Source organism: Ipomoea nil, unplaced genomic scaffold (genome assembly GCF_001879475.1).
Source record: "Ipomoea nil cultivar Tokyo-kokei standard unplaced genomic scaffold, Asagao_1.1 scaffold1407, whole genome shotgun sequence".
NCBI lineage: Eukaryota > Viridiplantae > Streptophyta > Magnoliopsida > Solanales > Convolvulaceae > Ipomoea > Ipomoea nil.
Genome location: NW_017617835.1, coordinates 1,222,761 through 1,238,132, shown reverse-complemented (window position 1 = coordinate 1,238,132; position 15,372 = coordinate 1,222,761). Strand labels below are relative to the sequence as shown.

Genomic DNA, 15,372 nt, shown 5'->3' with positions numbered 1-15,372 from the left:
AAAGTCTAAAAACTTTTTCTAATTCCAAGATCATATGGTTACCACTAGGAGGGTGGAGCCATCAGCCATGTCGGAATCTGACATGGATCGAGTGCACCCCCTTCGCATGTAAAATAGTAAAAGATTCCCGGGTCGATTCCACCCGCCAAGGATTTTGGATTAGCATGAAATAAAATCGTGTGGCTGGCTCATTGGTTTACACGACCTCCAAATATCTTCAATCCCGACCCTCATCCTCCGTGAGACTGAGATTGTGACTTTTCCCCCTTGGCTTCCTTGTTCCACTTCACTTTCCAGCTGAAAGCCCTGTTCATTTACTCACCTTGGACACAAAACTCCCCACTGCAGCTTCATCAAATCAACCCATGGCCTCTATTTCAAGATTTGTGGGAAAAGACTCTAGATTTCTGTCGTTTGATCCTTCTCAGAAACCAAGTCATGGTTTTTCTCCCAGGAGGATTCAATCCCATTTATGTAATTGTTTCTTTGCTTATTTTCACGTGATTAACAGCCATTGATCATTGTACCATTATTGGTTTTTTTGCATTCGAGTTGATTGCTTGTGTTGCTTTTGCAGGTTTTAGAGATGGGGTTAGTAAAACTGAGCCTAAGAAAAATTGCTTGAGGATTCAAAATAAGCCGCAAGTTTCAGTTGATGGAATGCTAAAGCTTTCTTCTATAAAAACCCCTGCTTTGTGGTAAGTTAAAGAAAGTGTTGAACTTATATTGCCAAAAGTTTATGTTTATATGCATAAAATATAGCATTATAGTTGCATTCAGAGAAATCATAAGTAGTTGATTTTTGTAGCTTGTTATCCCAATATGGTCCTTTTACTAGGAGTTGATCATCTGCATTTGCAATTTGCACATTATTTTGTAAAGTAAGCTTTTGGCACTGTTGAATTTTCCAGAGAAAATGGGGAAAGATATGCAACAAAATTGTAGGGGAGGAAGGGATTTTTTTTTTCCTTATCTTTGCCTTCTGCTTGAATTTCAAGAATTCCTTTTTATTTTAACAACATCCAGACATTTGGGAGTTCCCTGTACTTGTTTATTTCAAGTTTTCCCATTTCAGTATGATCAGCTTTGGGAATTATCTAAGAGTATGTTTGTTTATGGAAACTAGGAAATTAAGACTTTCTTGCAAGGCGGCTACAAATGTATCTGGAGATATTCCAGGTGATTCTTCTAGTGGCATGAGCCAGTATGAAAGAATCATTGAGACTTTGACAACACTTTTTCCTGTGTGGGTATGTTCTGGTTCATCATACAATCGGGAATGTTTCGTCTGCTCTTAGAAGGAGTTTTTGGTATTTGGATGATTTGAAATACATAATTCTTTTTAACTTGGCAGGTTATATTAGGTACTGTCATTGGTATCTACAAGCCTTCCGCGGTAAAATTTACAACCCGTCTCTGAGTTTAATTACTTTTTACACGTAATAATATTTAGCTAATAGAGACATACTAGTCTTACAGGTGACTTGGCTGGAAACTGACCTTTTCACTCTTAGTTTGGGATTCCTCATGCTCTCGATGGGATTAACGCTGACTTTTGATGACTTCAGACGCTGTCTGCGGAACCCATGGACTGTAATAAGCTGTAACTTGATTCAATTTCCTGATTTTATTTTCCCGTTTCTGACTGTTTGTGCACTGTCAGAAGAACAGTACCTATTCATTTCTTTTGTTTTTGCAGGTGGGTGTAGGATTTTTGGCACAATACTTAATTAAACCACTGTTAGGCTATGCCATTTCAAGGGTATTAATTTTTTTTTTTTTCTCTCATTGATCATAGTTCTTCTTTTTGCCTATACTCCATATAATGTTACCCTTGTACCTATTGTTATGATGATGAGTTGTTAGCATCATATTCTTGAAACTCCCAATTGTGGTTAGACTATGGCTTTTATTATGGAATATTTGTTAATAACCATTTTCTTACTTCGATTGGTATATAAATTGTAGGCTCTAAAATTGTCTGCTCCCCTTGCAACTGGTCTTATCCTGGTTTCATGCTGTCCTGGAGGACAGGCATCAAATGTCGCAACTTTTATATCGAAGGGCAATGTAGCACTATCTGTTCTTATGACAACGTAAGCTTAGTTCTCATCTTTTTATTCAATCGCACCTTTGTGCTAAAATAGTAACATAGCTTATGCATCAATAACCTTGGCAAGCCCCGTTTACTACTTTCATGAAAGTAAGTAATGGATAATAGATTGCCGATGGGAGAATTTGGAATTGGAGAAAATGAAAGTCTGGGTAAAGGACAAAAGGTCAGCCACCTCAATAGCCAGCTTGGTTGGCGTGAGTGGCCGTGCACTCTCATCCCTTAAGAGTGGTCGGGAGTTCAAACCCCCTCTCGTATGGAAAAAACCAATATGGCCAGCACTTTGCCTCTTAATTGGGCTGGTCCAGTGCGAATGAGGATTAGTCTGAGTATGGTACGGGCTTAAAGGTCCCTCCTACAGTTAGGGCCTGCTCAGGACACCTCATGATCTGACAAAAAAAAAGGTCAGCCACCTCAACACTGCATGAAGGGTTGGAGGGAAGGAATATCTACACAACCTGACCTTTAGATAAAGGGTTTCATTAGTATAGCCTTGTAGAAATGGATGCTTTCCGGGAAGAAACTACACATGGATTGCTGAGTCCAATGTTTTTTCTTGACTTATGAACCGATGCAATTTGCTGAAGTAAAATTACTTTTAAATTGCTTTCAATATAGGATTGAGGATCTTAACGTTTCTATGGATTTGTAGGTGTTCAACTATTGGGGCTATTCTGATGACTCCACTACTGACTATGCTTTTGGCTGGTCAGCTTGTCCCTGTTGATGCAGTGGTAAGTATGTGAATGCTTGACTTTTATGGCATTAGTACCAGTATTAGTCTGTAAAGACGCAAATTCCATGAAGCTCGGTAGTGATCTTCAAGGAGATGATCTGTGACTTCGATAGTTAAAGGATTGGTAAAATGCTTTGCTGTGTTTGGAATCATGAAAATATTGGCTGATTAGAATTTCTGGTAGCCAATTTTCTCCATTGTTCAACTCTGCACCCTAACCTCTTGCTGTTTGCTATTCCAAGACTTTTTTTTTGGTTTACTAATTGGCTTTTGGTAATTTTATAGGGGCTTGCCATCAGCACATTCCAGGTTGTGTTAGTACCAACTATTATTGGAGGTACATTTTACGGATAATATCACTTTTTCCTTCTTTTTTTCCCATTCTGAATGAACACTTGAGCATTGGTGGCGAGGGAAAAACCGAAAAAGGGTAGAACACTAATGCTTATTCTTCATACTTCCAAAAGTGTCTTTTTGTCCTAACTGTAGGAGGCACCTTTAAACCTGTACTATACTCAGACTAATCCGCATTCTCACTGGTCCGGCCTATTAAGGGGCAAAGTGCTGGCCAGAATGGTTTTTCCATATGAGAGGGGGTTCGAACTCCCGACCTCTCTTAAGAAATGAGAGTGCACAGCCACTCACGCCAACCAAGCTGGTTCTTCCAAAAGTGTCTTTGATCTAATGATGTGGTATATTTGGATTCGGCTTTTGTTTTGCAGTGTTATCAAATGAGTATTTCCCCAAGTTCACATCCAAAATAATTACAGTTACCCCTCTAATTGGAGTTATATTGACAACTCTTCTCTGTGCAAGTCCAGTAAGTCTACAACATTGGCTATCCCTTAGTAATTCATTCAACCACTTTCTCTCTGAAACCATATTTAAACTTCTGTATCTTTTCTAGATCGGGCAAGTTGCAGATGTCTTGAAAACTCAGGGCGCACAACTACTCTTCCCAGTCGCCCTCTTACATGCTGCCGCCTTTTTTCTTGGTTACTGGATCTCAAAGCTGTTTTTTGGCGAATCAACCTCCCGAACCATTTCAATTGAATGCGGGATGCAGGTAATAAGGCCCTGTTAAGCATATAACCATTAATGTGCAATCCAACAATCAACTTAGGCTTTTAGTTGAGATGGAGCACATGCTTCAATTCCTCTTATCATCGCTCTTATCAGAAGCTTCCTTGTGTGTACAATGATTTATTCCCCGTGATAACGCTTGTCATTTGGTGTTACGTTCCCAGAGTTCTGCACTAGGATTTCTACTAGCACAAAAGCACTTCAAAAACCCGCTAGTTGCTGTACCCTCTGCAGTGAGCGTTGTTTGCATGGCGGTAGGTCGCGTAAACCCGAGCTTATCCATCGTTTAGCTTTCGTCTCTGATCTAATTTCATCGTTTATTCTCACAGCTCGGTGGAAGCGCCCTGGCCGTCTACTGGAGGAACCAGGCGATTCGCGTTGATGACAAGGATGACTTCAAGGAATAGAAGTCTGCTACTTCTCCTGTGTGTTTGTGTTTATCAAATCTTAGACTAGAGGATGAGTAGCTTGTCACTACATAGAGTGAGTAGTTAATTGGGTATATTATTGTTACTAAATGTTTGTAGTTTATTTTTCACCAAATTTTAGAAGTTTTGGTATAATTGTTACAAAGTGTGAATATTTAGATTTTTCCTGCCAATAAGCCAAAACAAAATGAATAACAAAAGTTTCCCTACCATAATAAGATATTTATTAATTTGGTAAGTTTAAATATCCGGTATACCTTTACCTATGATTACTTATCTATTTATAGCAATACCAACTATAATCACAACCATTTCTACTAATCATTATTGCTTACTTACCTCTATCACTATTTGCATATATACTCCCTTTCCTTGTCACCTATACCTAACTACCACTTATGTAACTATATGTTTCTATTAGTATCTTTACTACCATCACCACTTGCTTTACATATCTACTCACCACTTGTTTATCTACTCTTTCTTAAATCCATGTATACTGCATTACTTTGACAAGTTACTCACACTTGGGCAGCTCAATAGTTCAGTAGGCCGTATTTGGGAGAAGAGATCAAGGTTCGAACCTTGACGGCAGTAGTGTGGGGATTATGTCCAAAATGGGCAGATCCATTGTGCGCACTGACATTTGGCCCTGTTTGTAGAGCCATTGAGACATTGCGATTTACATCCTCTCAAATGCTCTATCGGGCTGGGGTGTAGGGGGTCCTTGGAGTTGGAGATTCAACCCTTTAGGAGAAGAAGTTACTCACCCTCATAGTCAGTCCCTCTCTCACTATTATGTTATTAATTACCATTCACAATTATTTTTATAAATTAAAAAAAAAAACTAAATTTGAAATGATTTTTTTATTTTATAAATTAAAACTAAATAAATTTAGACATAACTTTTTATTTTTCAATAAAAATAAAAAAATAAAAACTTTAAAATTTTGAAAAACTAGAATTAAAATTGAAAAATATTTTCTATAACTAAAACACTTCCATTGTTATTGATCATGGACAAGTATAGTATTGGTCATTCATGAGTGATTTTCTTTTGAGTTCTATCATATGACAATTATTTTTTATTAATTTATATAAAATAATTTGTGCTGATATAAATAAGAATTTGTACCAATTATTATGTGTTGTGTGAAAATTATTACAAATTTTAAAATATTCATAATAGCCTAACTTTAGCTTCCAAAAAGTTAAATATAAAATTAATACTCCGTAAAAGATTGCTAAATTGTGATTGGCAGTGTTCACGGGGCCTAAGGCATTTTGTCCTTTGTGGTCATTTTCATGTGTACTGTTTGTGAGATAAATGCTGCTTCTGCCATTCAAAGGGAAAACTGAAAAGCTTTTCTTTGACTTTTGTCAATTTGCCCATTTTTAGTTCACTACCAAAAGTCACTGTTTTACTCCCAGTCAAACAACATGTGATTTTTGACAGATTAGTGATTATAATTTGACATTTTTAACATTAGCAAATTAACTTTTTCTTTTTTGAAATAAAATTTACCTGACTTATATTAATAAGGGATCAAATTAACTTCATCTTTAGTTAGTATATTATGAGTTATGTTTCATATTATAAAATTTTGTGGCATTTTAAAACAAATTCCATGCTAACAAATATGGATTAACATGCTTTAAATGAATTATTTATCTTTTATAGGTGTTTATGACATACGAAGTAACAAATATTTAATACATTACCTGTGTATATATAAGTACTACTCCCTATATAATTAAGTAAATTGTACTTGTCACTCCATTATGACGAAAATATTCATAAATAAATTATGATAACTTATTTTATTAAAAGCAAATATTTTCATCCTAAAAAATGTTACTTATATTTAATAAGAATAACATTATAATTAGGGAAAATGACACTTTTTTCCCCTGAGTTATATACTTATAGCACTTTTTTCCCCTCAATTATTTAGGTAAGCACATTAGCTCCCTCAATTATTTAAAAAGTGGTGCTTTTTCCCCCCTGATATATTAAATTGACATTTCTACCCTTAAAGTAAACATTTTATTTATTTTACTTCTCCAACAAATTATTGCGTATACGTAGGGATGACCACGGTTCGGTTTGAACTGAACCGGACACTAAAGCAATCGAATTAAAAGTTTCCGGTTATGATTCAGATCTAGAACCCAATATTTAGATGTCAATTTATTAAAATTATGTATCAAAAAAATTGAATCTTGAACCGTGAACCGGCGCCCGGTTCGCGATTTTGAACCGTCTTTATTTTAAAATTTTATTTTTTATTTTAAAATAGTCTAAATTCAACAATAAATGTATTTTATTTTTTCAGTTCGGAACATGAACCGTCCGTTCCGATTCACGATTTTAATAAACTCTAAATATTGGGTTTCGATTCTAAATTGTAATTGGAATATTTCAGTTTGGTTGCTATAGTGTTTGTTTGGTTTGAACCAAATTATGGTCATAATTTGTTGGAGAAAAAAAATAAATGAAATATTTATTTTAAGGGTAAATATGTCCATTTAACATTTCAGGGGGAAAAACAGCCACTTCAATAATTCAGGGGGAAAAAATGTTATAGGTATATAACTCAGGGGGAAAAAGTGTCATTTTCCCTTATAATTATTTAAAAGCATGTTTGGGGCGCGCGCGCACACACACACACACACACACACACACACACACACACACACACACACACATATATATATATATATATATATATATATATATATATATGAGTTCCCGTGTGGTTGTGCGTGTCAGGTGTGGTTGTGGGGTGAGATGAGAGCCATTGATCTTGTCAAGAATAACGTCCAGGATTAACAAAATTTAAAAAAAAAAAAAAAACAAACAAACAAACGCGGGTGGCAAATTTGATCTTTTTGCATCTAAGTCAAATTTAAGGTGCGTGGTTTTCCTTCTTAATGTGCGTGGTTTTCCTACTTGACGTGCGTAGTTTTTGTGCTTATTAAGGTGTGTGGTTTTTGTGTTGTGTGCTTAAGGTGTGTCACTTGTTGAAAACTCGCGCATCAGTCTAAAACTTTAGATGCATAATTTTCCTTCTTAAGGTGTGTGGTTTTCATTCTTAAGATGTGTGATTTGTGTGCTTAAGGTGCGTGATTTGTGTGCTTAAGGTGCGTCATTTGTTGAAACTTAAGGTGTGTTGGCCTAAAGCTTTAGGTGCGTGGTTTTCCTTCTTAAGGTGTGTGATTTTCCTTCTTAAGGTGCATGATTTTTGTGTTGTGTGCTTAAGGTGCGTCAGTCTAAAGCTTTAGGTGCGTGATTTTCCTTCTTAAGGTGCGTGATTTGTGTGCTTAAAGTGCATCAGTTGTTGAAACCTAAGGTGCATCGGCCTAAAGCTTTAAGTGAGTGATTTTTCTTCTTAAGGTGCGTCAGTCTAAAGCTTTAGGTGCGTGGTTTTTCTTCTTAAGGCGCATTGTTTTCCTTCTTAAGGTGCGCCATTATTATAGTTTTTTTTTTTTCATTCAACAGCACAATGAATTTTTCCAGCTTTGGTTCCTAAATTCAAAATGATCTAATTCAAAAGAAAAAGAATATGATAGCAATATAATAACAAATGGTGGAAATGTTATCTTTGGAGTAAACATGAAGAAGATGGATGCAGGACGCACGTTTTTTTTTTTAATTTTTAAAATTCATTAATTTGAGTCATTGATTTAGATTTGATCAACGGCTCAGATCTAACCTTATTTTTCACCTATGAATATCTTCGCACCAGAACTCATCCATATATATATATATATATATATATATATATATATATATATATATATATAGAGAGAGAGAGAGAGAGAGAGAGAGAGAGAGAGAGAGAGCAAACCACATAATTGTAGACATTGCAAATGTGCATTGTTTGTTAGGCAGAGCTCAAAGAATGTGATTCCATTAAGATACATATGTCATGAAGCTCCTTTCGAGGAAGCTGTAAAATTGAAATCATTAGGACAGTAATAATAACTTTGAAAGCTACTACAATTACTAAAATGGGATTCTCCAGCCAAGCGTTAAAACTTTGTTGCAGTACACAATTAGGATTTAGGGCAGTTCAATCTTAATTTTTAATGAGACATCACAATATATGAGCTAATTATGTGTTAGCTTTTTTACTATGGGATTAATTGCTTTTATAGTATTCTGTGAAAACATAATATATTAAATGATAATTACCTAAGAGAAAAATAAATAGAAATAGTCTAGGTCCACATTGGTTAAATATTTAAATTATTATTTTAATTTTCAGTTTTTCTTTTCCTTCTGACTTTCGAAAGTAAATAAATGATTAAATTTTGATACAAACTATTTAAATTTTATAGCGGATAAAAGAATAGCAATTATCTAAATATATTGCACATTGATCTTGGAAGGACTTCACGGAAATCCAGTCAACTTGGAATGTATACGGGGACTGTTTTTCATGGGAGGTTGGACTAATGATCCTAGCGAATGTGGGGCAAAGTGTTTATTTGGGGGCTGGGGTAGACCAAGGAGAATGGTTAGGGGTGAGAATAGGTCAGGTCTCTATTAAGAAATTTGTAATTTGATTTAGTTTGGACGTAAACTTAGCTTATTTAGTAAAAAGATAGGTCTAATCTTACTTGAATGTCTATTTATTTTTTATATATTGTTTCTATGGTGAATGTATATGACGTTAGGGTGTGTTTGTAAACTTGAAAAATGATTTCTGAAAATCATTTTCTGAGTTTCTAGTGTTTGGATGTGTCTGGAAAATCAAATCAACGAAAATTATTTTCCGTTCATTTTTCAACTTTTTACACCAACATCACACTACCACCATTACCACCACCAACACCATACCACCACCACTTCACTACCACCACCAATACAAGACCACACTACCACCGCCACCGCCGTCGCCGCTGCCACCGCCGCCACCACCACCACCACCATACCACCGCAATCACCGCCACCACACCACCACCATCGTGTCAAATTTTGGCGTCGACGGCCTGTTATTTTCCTCTTAATTTCCAATTTCTTATATTCACTTTCAGAATTTCAGCACCTGTGATGATATACCTTATTTTTTTAAGACTGGTGGAGTGCAAAACATAGAGCGGCGAGTAGTCCTGTGTCTGTGTCTTTGGAGATTTGGATTCCAGTTTGAAGCTAAGCCCATAAGAAGAAGTAATAGTGTGAAGCAGTGCAAGTGGAAGAAGAAAGCAATTAAGGAAATGATTACACTACCCCTCTACTTAACGCCATACTAACTGATGTTTGATGGAAGGACTATTGCTGGAAAAAATTTGAAAATCAAGTGTCTTTTCTGTCTAAATTAAAAGTCGATGACCAATTTTGAAAAATTGCAATAGTCGAATGACCATTGCTAGAATTAGCTCTAATAATAATAATAACTGTACATGAGCGTATAAGATAAGTGATCATGATGAACCGTTATTCATTCCAGACAAAAAATGGATAAATCACTTCATCATACAAATAAGTTAGAACAGCCCTCCAGGTTTAACTCGAGTGGCGATCATCATAATCAACTTAAATCTTGTTTCAGATAATAGGGTGATGATTCAAAATCGTTGAGAACTTAGGAATGCTTTCTAATTAGTTGGATAATAACTATTTGTGTTCAAAAAGAGTGAATACCCAAAATGGTCCCTCGACTATAGCTAAATTTACAAATTGGTCTTCAACTTTCAATTTCAACCAATTAAGTCCTTAACTTTGCAATTTTAACACAATTTGGTCATCTGTCTATTTGACCGTTTGTTGACTGTGATTTTTGAGGATATATATGTAATTTCATAGTCCATCGTCGGGTTTTTAAGGTTCCAGTTGCATTTCTAGACCGCACTGTTACATTTGAATCCACTGTCGAAAGCAATCTACCAAATCCGGTCGCCTTTCTTCATCCTCCCTTTGTATTCAATGTAGTTGAGTTTGTACCAAAGCGAAGAAGACGACGTGTTTCCGAACTGGTGCAACGTCATCCTGGAGGCCTCCATGTGCTCCGACGAGAGCTGGATGTTCTTCTGGAGATCGTCGATCACGGTCAACAAATGGTCAAATAGACGGAAGACTAAATCATGTCAAAATTGTAAAATTAAGGACTTAATTAGTTGAAATTGAAAGTCGATGACCAATTTGTGAATTTAGCTATAGTCGAGGGACCAATTTGGGTATTTACTCGTTCAAAAATGTAAAGATAAGAAAAAGAAAAAAGAAAAAAGAAAATAAAAAAGTTAAAACACGAAAAGCAACAATGTTGTGAATTGGTGCATGAAATCTGATGGTACTGCAACTCTAGTCTGCAGCAACAGCATTGGAGACCATTAATTAGAGCTTGACTTATTGCAAAGTAGAAATTGGAATGGCGTGTTTCTTTCACGCCCTTTTTCTAATTCTAGTAAACTAAAAAAAAAAACATCATGACATTTCACGTGTACCCTCCTATCATGCTTTTTGTATGCTTCTACATTATTAGAAAATTATGCTGTTTACCCATTGCTCTATAATTGCTTATTTGATGCACCTTTATTTTTTTTTATTCTTAAATAATAATAATAATAATAATAATAATAATAATAATATTGGTGTTGTATTAGTTGGTAGGTGGTTTCGATGCACACATTTCTTATGGTAAAGCTAAATATGTCTGGCTCTGACTTAGTTCAATGACTCAGTATGTAATATTTGGAAGAAGAGATTAATATTCGAATTTCAGCAGCGGTAGTGTGAGGATTATGTTCAAAGTGGACAGATCCCTTGGGGGGGAGGGGGGGGGGTTGACCTTTGAGTTGGGAATTCAACATTTTGGAAGAAAGAAAGCTAAATATGTCTAAACATAGAAAAGATTAATTACACTTTAATCGCTAATTTTAAGTGATAAACGTGTAAAACAATTATATTTGTATTTGGTATATTCTAGATTTTCAAGTTTTTTTTTTTTTTTTTTTTTTTTTTGTATAAATATAAATATAAGATAGAATTAACGAATATTGTGGTAAGCGATCAAAATATCAACATGGTGTGTTCTAAATTGATCCATATATTTAGCTCTCACATGACATTAAGTGTATGATTTTTTAAAAATATTTATTAGCTATCTTTGAATTTGTTGCTCACAAGTCACAAGTTAATTAAACAATAAGGTATTTATCATTAAAAGTAATCCAATAATAAATAATTATGAGATAAAAATTATGAAGCAATTTTTAAAATAAAAGATAGCATAATTAATAAATAGAGAAAATTACACTTTTGGTCCTGTGACTATTGTGGTCTTGTTAATTTGAATACTTGACTTTAAAAACTATCAATTTAGTCCCGTAACTATGCAATTTTTAACACATTTGGTCCTTCCGGCCAAATGTTGCCGGAAAAACTTAAACCTTGTTAAATTTTTTATTCTTAGGGGCAAAATAGTCATTTCACATTTAAAACAAAAATGAACATTTATTTACTTCCTTCTTCGCGTAGTAGTTGATGCAATGACGAGGACTGGGCAGTTGACGGCCTTTTGGTGAGAACGCGTACCAGAACTACGACGAACTTGGCTTCTTAATTCGACGATGGCGACTCCAACACCAGTTGATGGCCTTTCGAAGCTCTTCCCCTGCTGCTGCAACTTCTTCTTGCTGCAAGATGTCGCCGGCGCTGAGAGATGGCGGAGGCAAGCTGGATTCTCCGGTGATGTCGTTGCATCTCTTCTCCTTCAGGTGTCGCTGGCTCCCGGCTGCCGCTGCTTCATCTCCTCGTTGTTGGTTTTTATTTGGGTCGACGATGGGAAGCTTTGGCGTTGCAGTGAGGTAGTCAGGCGAAGGCGGGCTTGGGTTCTCGGCGAAACCGTCGCTGCTCCTCCCCCCCCCCACCCCTTCAAGCAGCAAGGTGGTCCAGCGGAGTCCTCGATCAGATGACTTAAGATTCCTCTCCAATCTCTACCGGAGGTCTGAATTTTGGCTACCGATCAGAATCTCCGTCTCAGTTCTCACTCCGATTTGGGAACGGAAATTGGGCACAAGAATCAACACTGCAAATTCCATTGATCAACAAACACCCTTCCTGCTGTAGAAATGTAGAAGTTCCACTCCCCAACGAAGCAGTCATGGAAGAAGAGGAGGAGGGTGGCGGCGGCGTTGGTGGGGGAAACGACGAGAACAAAGCTGTCCAGGTGGTCTTGCTCAATTCCTCCGTGAAGGATGGGGAAGAAAATGATTTTAATGACTGTGTTGCAGCGACGTAGTCCTGTGGAGGCAGCGAGGTAGTCCGCGGAGTCCGGCGAAACTGTCGCTCGTATGTGAAGAAGAAGGAAGCAAACAATTTTTTATTTTATTTTTTTTGTTTTAAATGTAAAATGACTGTTTTGCCCCCAAAAATAAAATTTTTTAAAAGGTTTAAATTTTTCCGACAACATTTGGCCGGAAGGACCAAATGTGTTAAAAATTGCATAGTTACAGGACTAAATTGATAGTTTTGAAAGTCAAGTACTCAAATTAACAAGATCACAATAGTCACAGGACCAAAAGTGTAATTTTCTCTTAATAAATATATCATGCATCAGATAGTGCGTATAAATTATAGTGAAATTTCCTCCTATTCCGATACCACCCTCCTAAAATGGAAAGAACAAATATTTTGATCATGGATTAAAAAAATAAAGAATAAAAAGATGTGATTTCTTCCTTTTTTGGGTGGAGTCCAGAGTTTCCACCGTCGAACACTTAATCTGGAACTGCGAATAGAGGTGTAAACGAATCGAATCGAGTCAAATATCTCACTATTCGATTCGAATTCGACTATATATTCGAATATTCGTATTCGTATTCGTTTAATATTCGAATCTTAAATTTGATTTGTATTCGATTCGACCAGTTTATTCGAATATATTCGATTCGACTCGAATATTCGAATTCAAAATACCTAACTTAATTTTTTTTTTTTTTTACAAAATTCTCCAATAAATTACGATAAAATGTAATAAAAATTTATATTTAAATAGCATAAAATATTCGAATACTATTCGAATCGAATACACTCTAATTCGTATTCGAAAAATATTCGAATCGAAAAGAGTATTTGAATTTTTTTAAATTGATTTGTTTACATCCCTAGCTGTGGATTTAAGATTACTTCATACCCTACCCGCACAGACTTAACTCAATGGTTTAGTGGGTAGTATTTGGGAGAAGATTACTTCATACCCAAAGCTAATGATCGAACCTGACCTTTGGTGAAAGATGTATGAGTCCCTCCACTCAACCACACTGACAATATCATAATGAGAGACACTTAAATTTTCTATGTAAATCATATGTTGTAAGATAATTAAATTATATTACCATATTAAACATAAATTAAATTTTACAAAAAGTTGTACTTAAAACATTCAAATTTCTCCTCTCTAATACACACACACACACATAAATTCAGCCTTATTGAATTTGTTTTTTTTTTTTTTTTTTTTTTTTTTTTGTTTTGTTTTTTTTTTGTTTTGTTTTTTTTTTTTGGTGAGGGCCTTATTGAATTTGTAAAATAGGGATTTATTAATATTGAATTTAGACTTTTTAGTAGAAAAAATCCAAACATTTATCTATGACAGTTATATCCAATACTTTACAAATTAGTAATTTAACACCAAAATTTATATAATGTGACCATTATATTTAATTATAGTATCCAACTCAGTTTTTCTTGATTTATGTATTAATTGGTAACTATAATGTTTGAATACGCATTTATATATGTAGATTTTTTAAACATATATTTATTTTTGAATTTGTAGTTATAATGAGATAATGTCTCATATACAATGCTTTATTTATTTCTTTATTCGTTTTTTCCCCCCTTTTTTGTTTGGTAGTAGTTTTCTAACTCCTAACTATAGTTTCCTTAATTAATTGTTTCTTGCTGTTCCTCTACGTTTGTTTCTTTAATTACATGATAAACTCACTAACAATGTGAATTATACTAAAATATAAATAATAAACTGTTTTTAAAAAAATTTCCCTTATACTTATTAATTTGTTCTAATTATTAAGTAATTAGTAAATTAAAAAAAAAAAAAAACTAAAAGTGTCACTCCATATTAACCAATGCGATAATACCACATATTCAATCATCCATTAATAATAATAATAATAATAATAATAATAATAATAATAATAATAATAATAATATTATTATTATTATTATTATTATTATTATTATTATTATTATTATTATTATTATTAAATGCTATCATATTAAAAATCCATGCTATAAATTGTTAAGGTGATGATATTGCAATCTTGTTTGATGGCCTCGTATTTTGGACATATATTTAGGGGTGTGTGTGTGTGTTTTTTTTTTTTTTTTTTTTTTTTTTTTTTTTTTTTCAGGTAAGTATTAGTAATATCTATGCATTATCATTTATAACACGTCAATTGATCACTGCCTATGGATAAAAAATTTGCACAAATCCACAAACACTAATTTGAACAACTGTCACTCTATTAAAGCATCTCGAATGGTGTTTAATGGCTAGTTTTCATATTACTATGTCACCCATTGATGAGTGAATGAAAGTATATTCATATATTCACCATGGGAAAGCAAACCTACCAATATCCAAATACAAAAGTGTATTTGAATATTGGTAGAAATTAAAAAATAAAATAAAATCAAAGAGTGAGGGTAGAATGATCACAAAGAGTCAATGCCTCATACTAAGGTTTAAGATTCGAAAAAGCAACAATTATACCGCTCGATTACAAAGTTTTCATATTAAAGCATGACGCTTGTTGGGTGAAATAGTAGTTAACAATTGAGCCATGGCTAGTTTTCATATTAGTATGTCACTCATTGATGAGTGAATAAATCATTGACAGTTATATCATTGTAAGTTTTCGTTTTTTTTTTTTTTTAAACTTTATTCATATTATATAATATAAATTATTGCAATTAAATGTTGTGTTCTAAAATATATTTGATTAAAAGGTCGGGTATTTATATCGGAAAGAGAGGATATTGG

The 15,372-nt window shown here is 34.4% G+C and overlaps 1 protein-coding gene across 1 annotated transcript; it reads left to right on the top strand.

The window, feature by feature from the left end:
• The first annotated feature begins 67 nt into the window (after window positions 1-67).
• Window positions 68-4,505, top strand: LOC109186125 (sodium/pyruvate cotransporter BASS2, chloroplastic). The gene is made up of 13 exons (XM_019336036.1): window positions 68-474; window positions 578-698; window positions 1,127-1,250; window positions 1,355-1,396; window positions 1,480-1,593; window positions 1,700-1,762; window positions 1,969-2,096; window positions 2,766-2,847; window positions 3,135-3,186; window positions 3,572-3,669; window positions 3,757-3,915; window positions 4,097-4,186; window positions 4,262-4,505. Exons 1-13 carry the CDS (start codon window positions 366-368, stop codon window positions 4,337-4,339), a joined length of 1,260 nt encoding a protein of 419 aa, XP_019191581.1. The 5' UTR covers window positions 68-365; the 3' UTR covers window positions 4,340-4,505.
• The last annotated feature ends 10,867 nt before the right edge of the window (window positions 4,506-15,372 follow it).

What these genes read in the sequence shown, in the direction of transcription:
- LOC109186125 (XM_019336036.1), top strand. Translation starts at nt 366, where the DNA reads ATGGCCTCTATTTCAAGATTTGTGGGAAAAGACTCTAGATTTCTGTCG. An exon ending in ATAAAAACCCCTGCTTTGTG is followed by an intron (nt 699 to 1,126) that starts GTAAGTTAAAGA and finishes TATGGAAACTAG; the next exon opens with GAAATTAAGACTTTCTTGCA. An exon ending in CTCTTCTCTGTGCAAGTCCA is followed by an intron (nt 3,670 to 3,756) that starts GTAAGTCTACAA and finishes TATCTTTTCTAG; the next exon opens with ATCGGGCAAGTTGCAGATGT.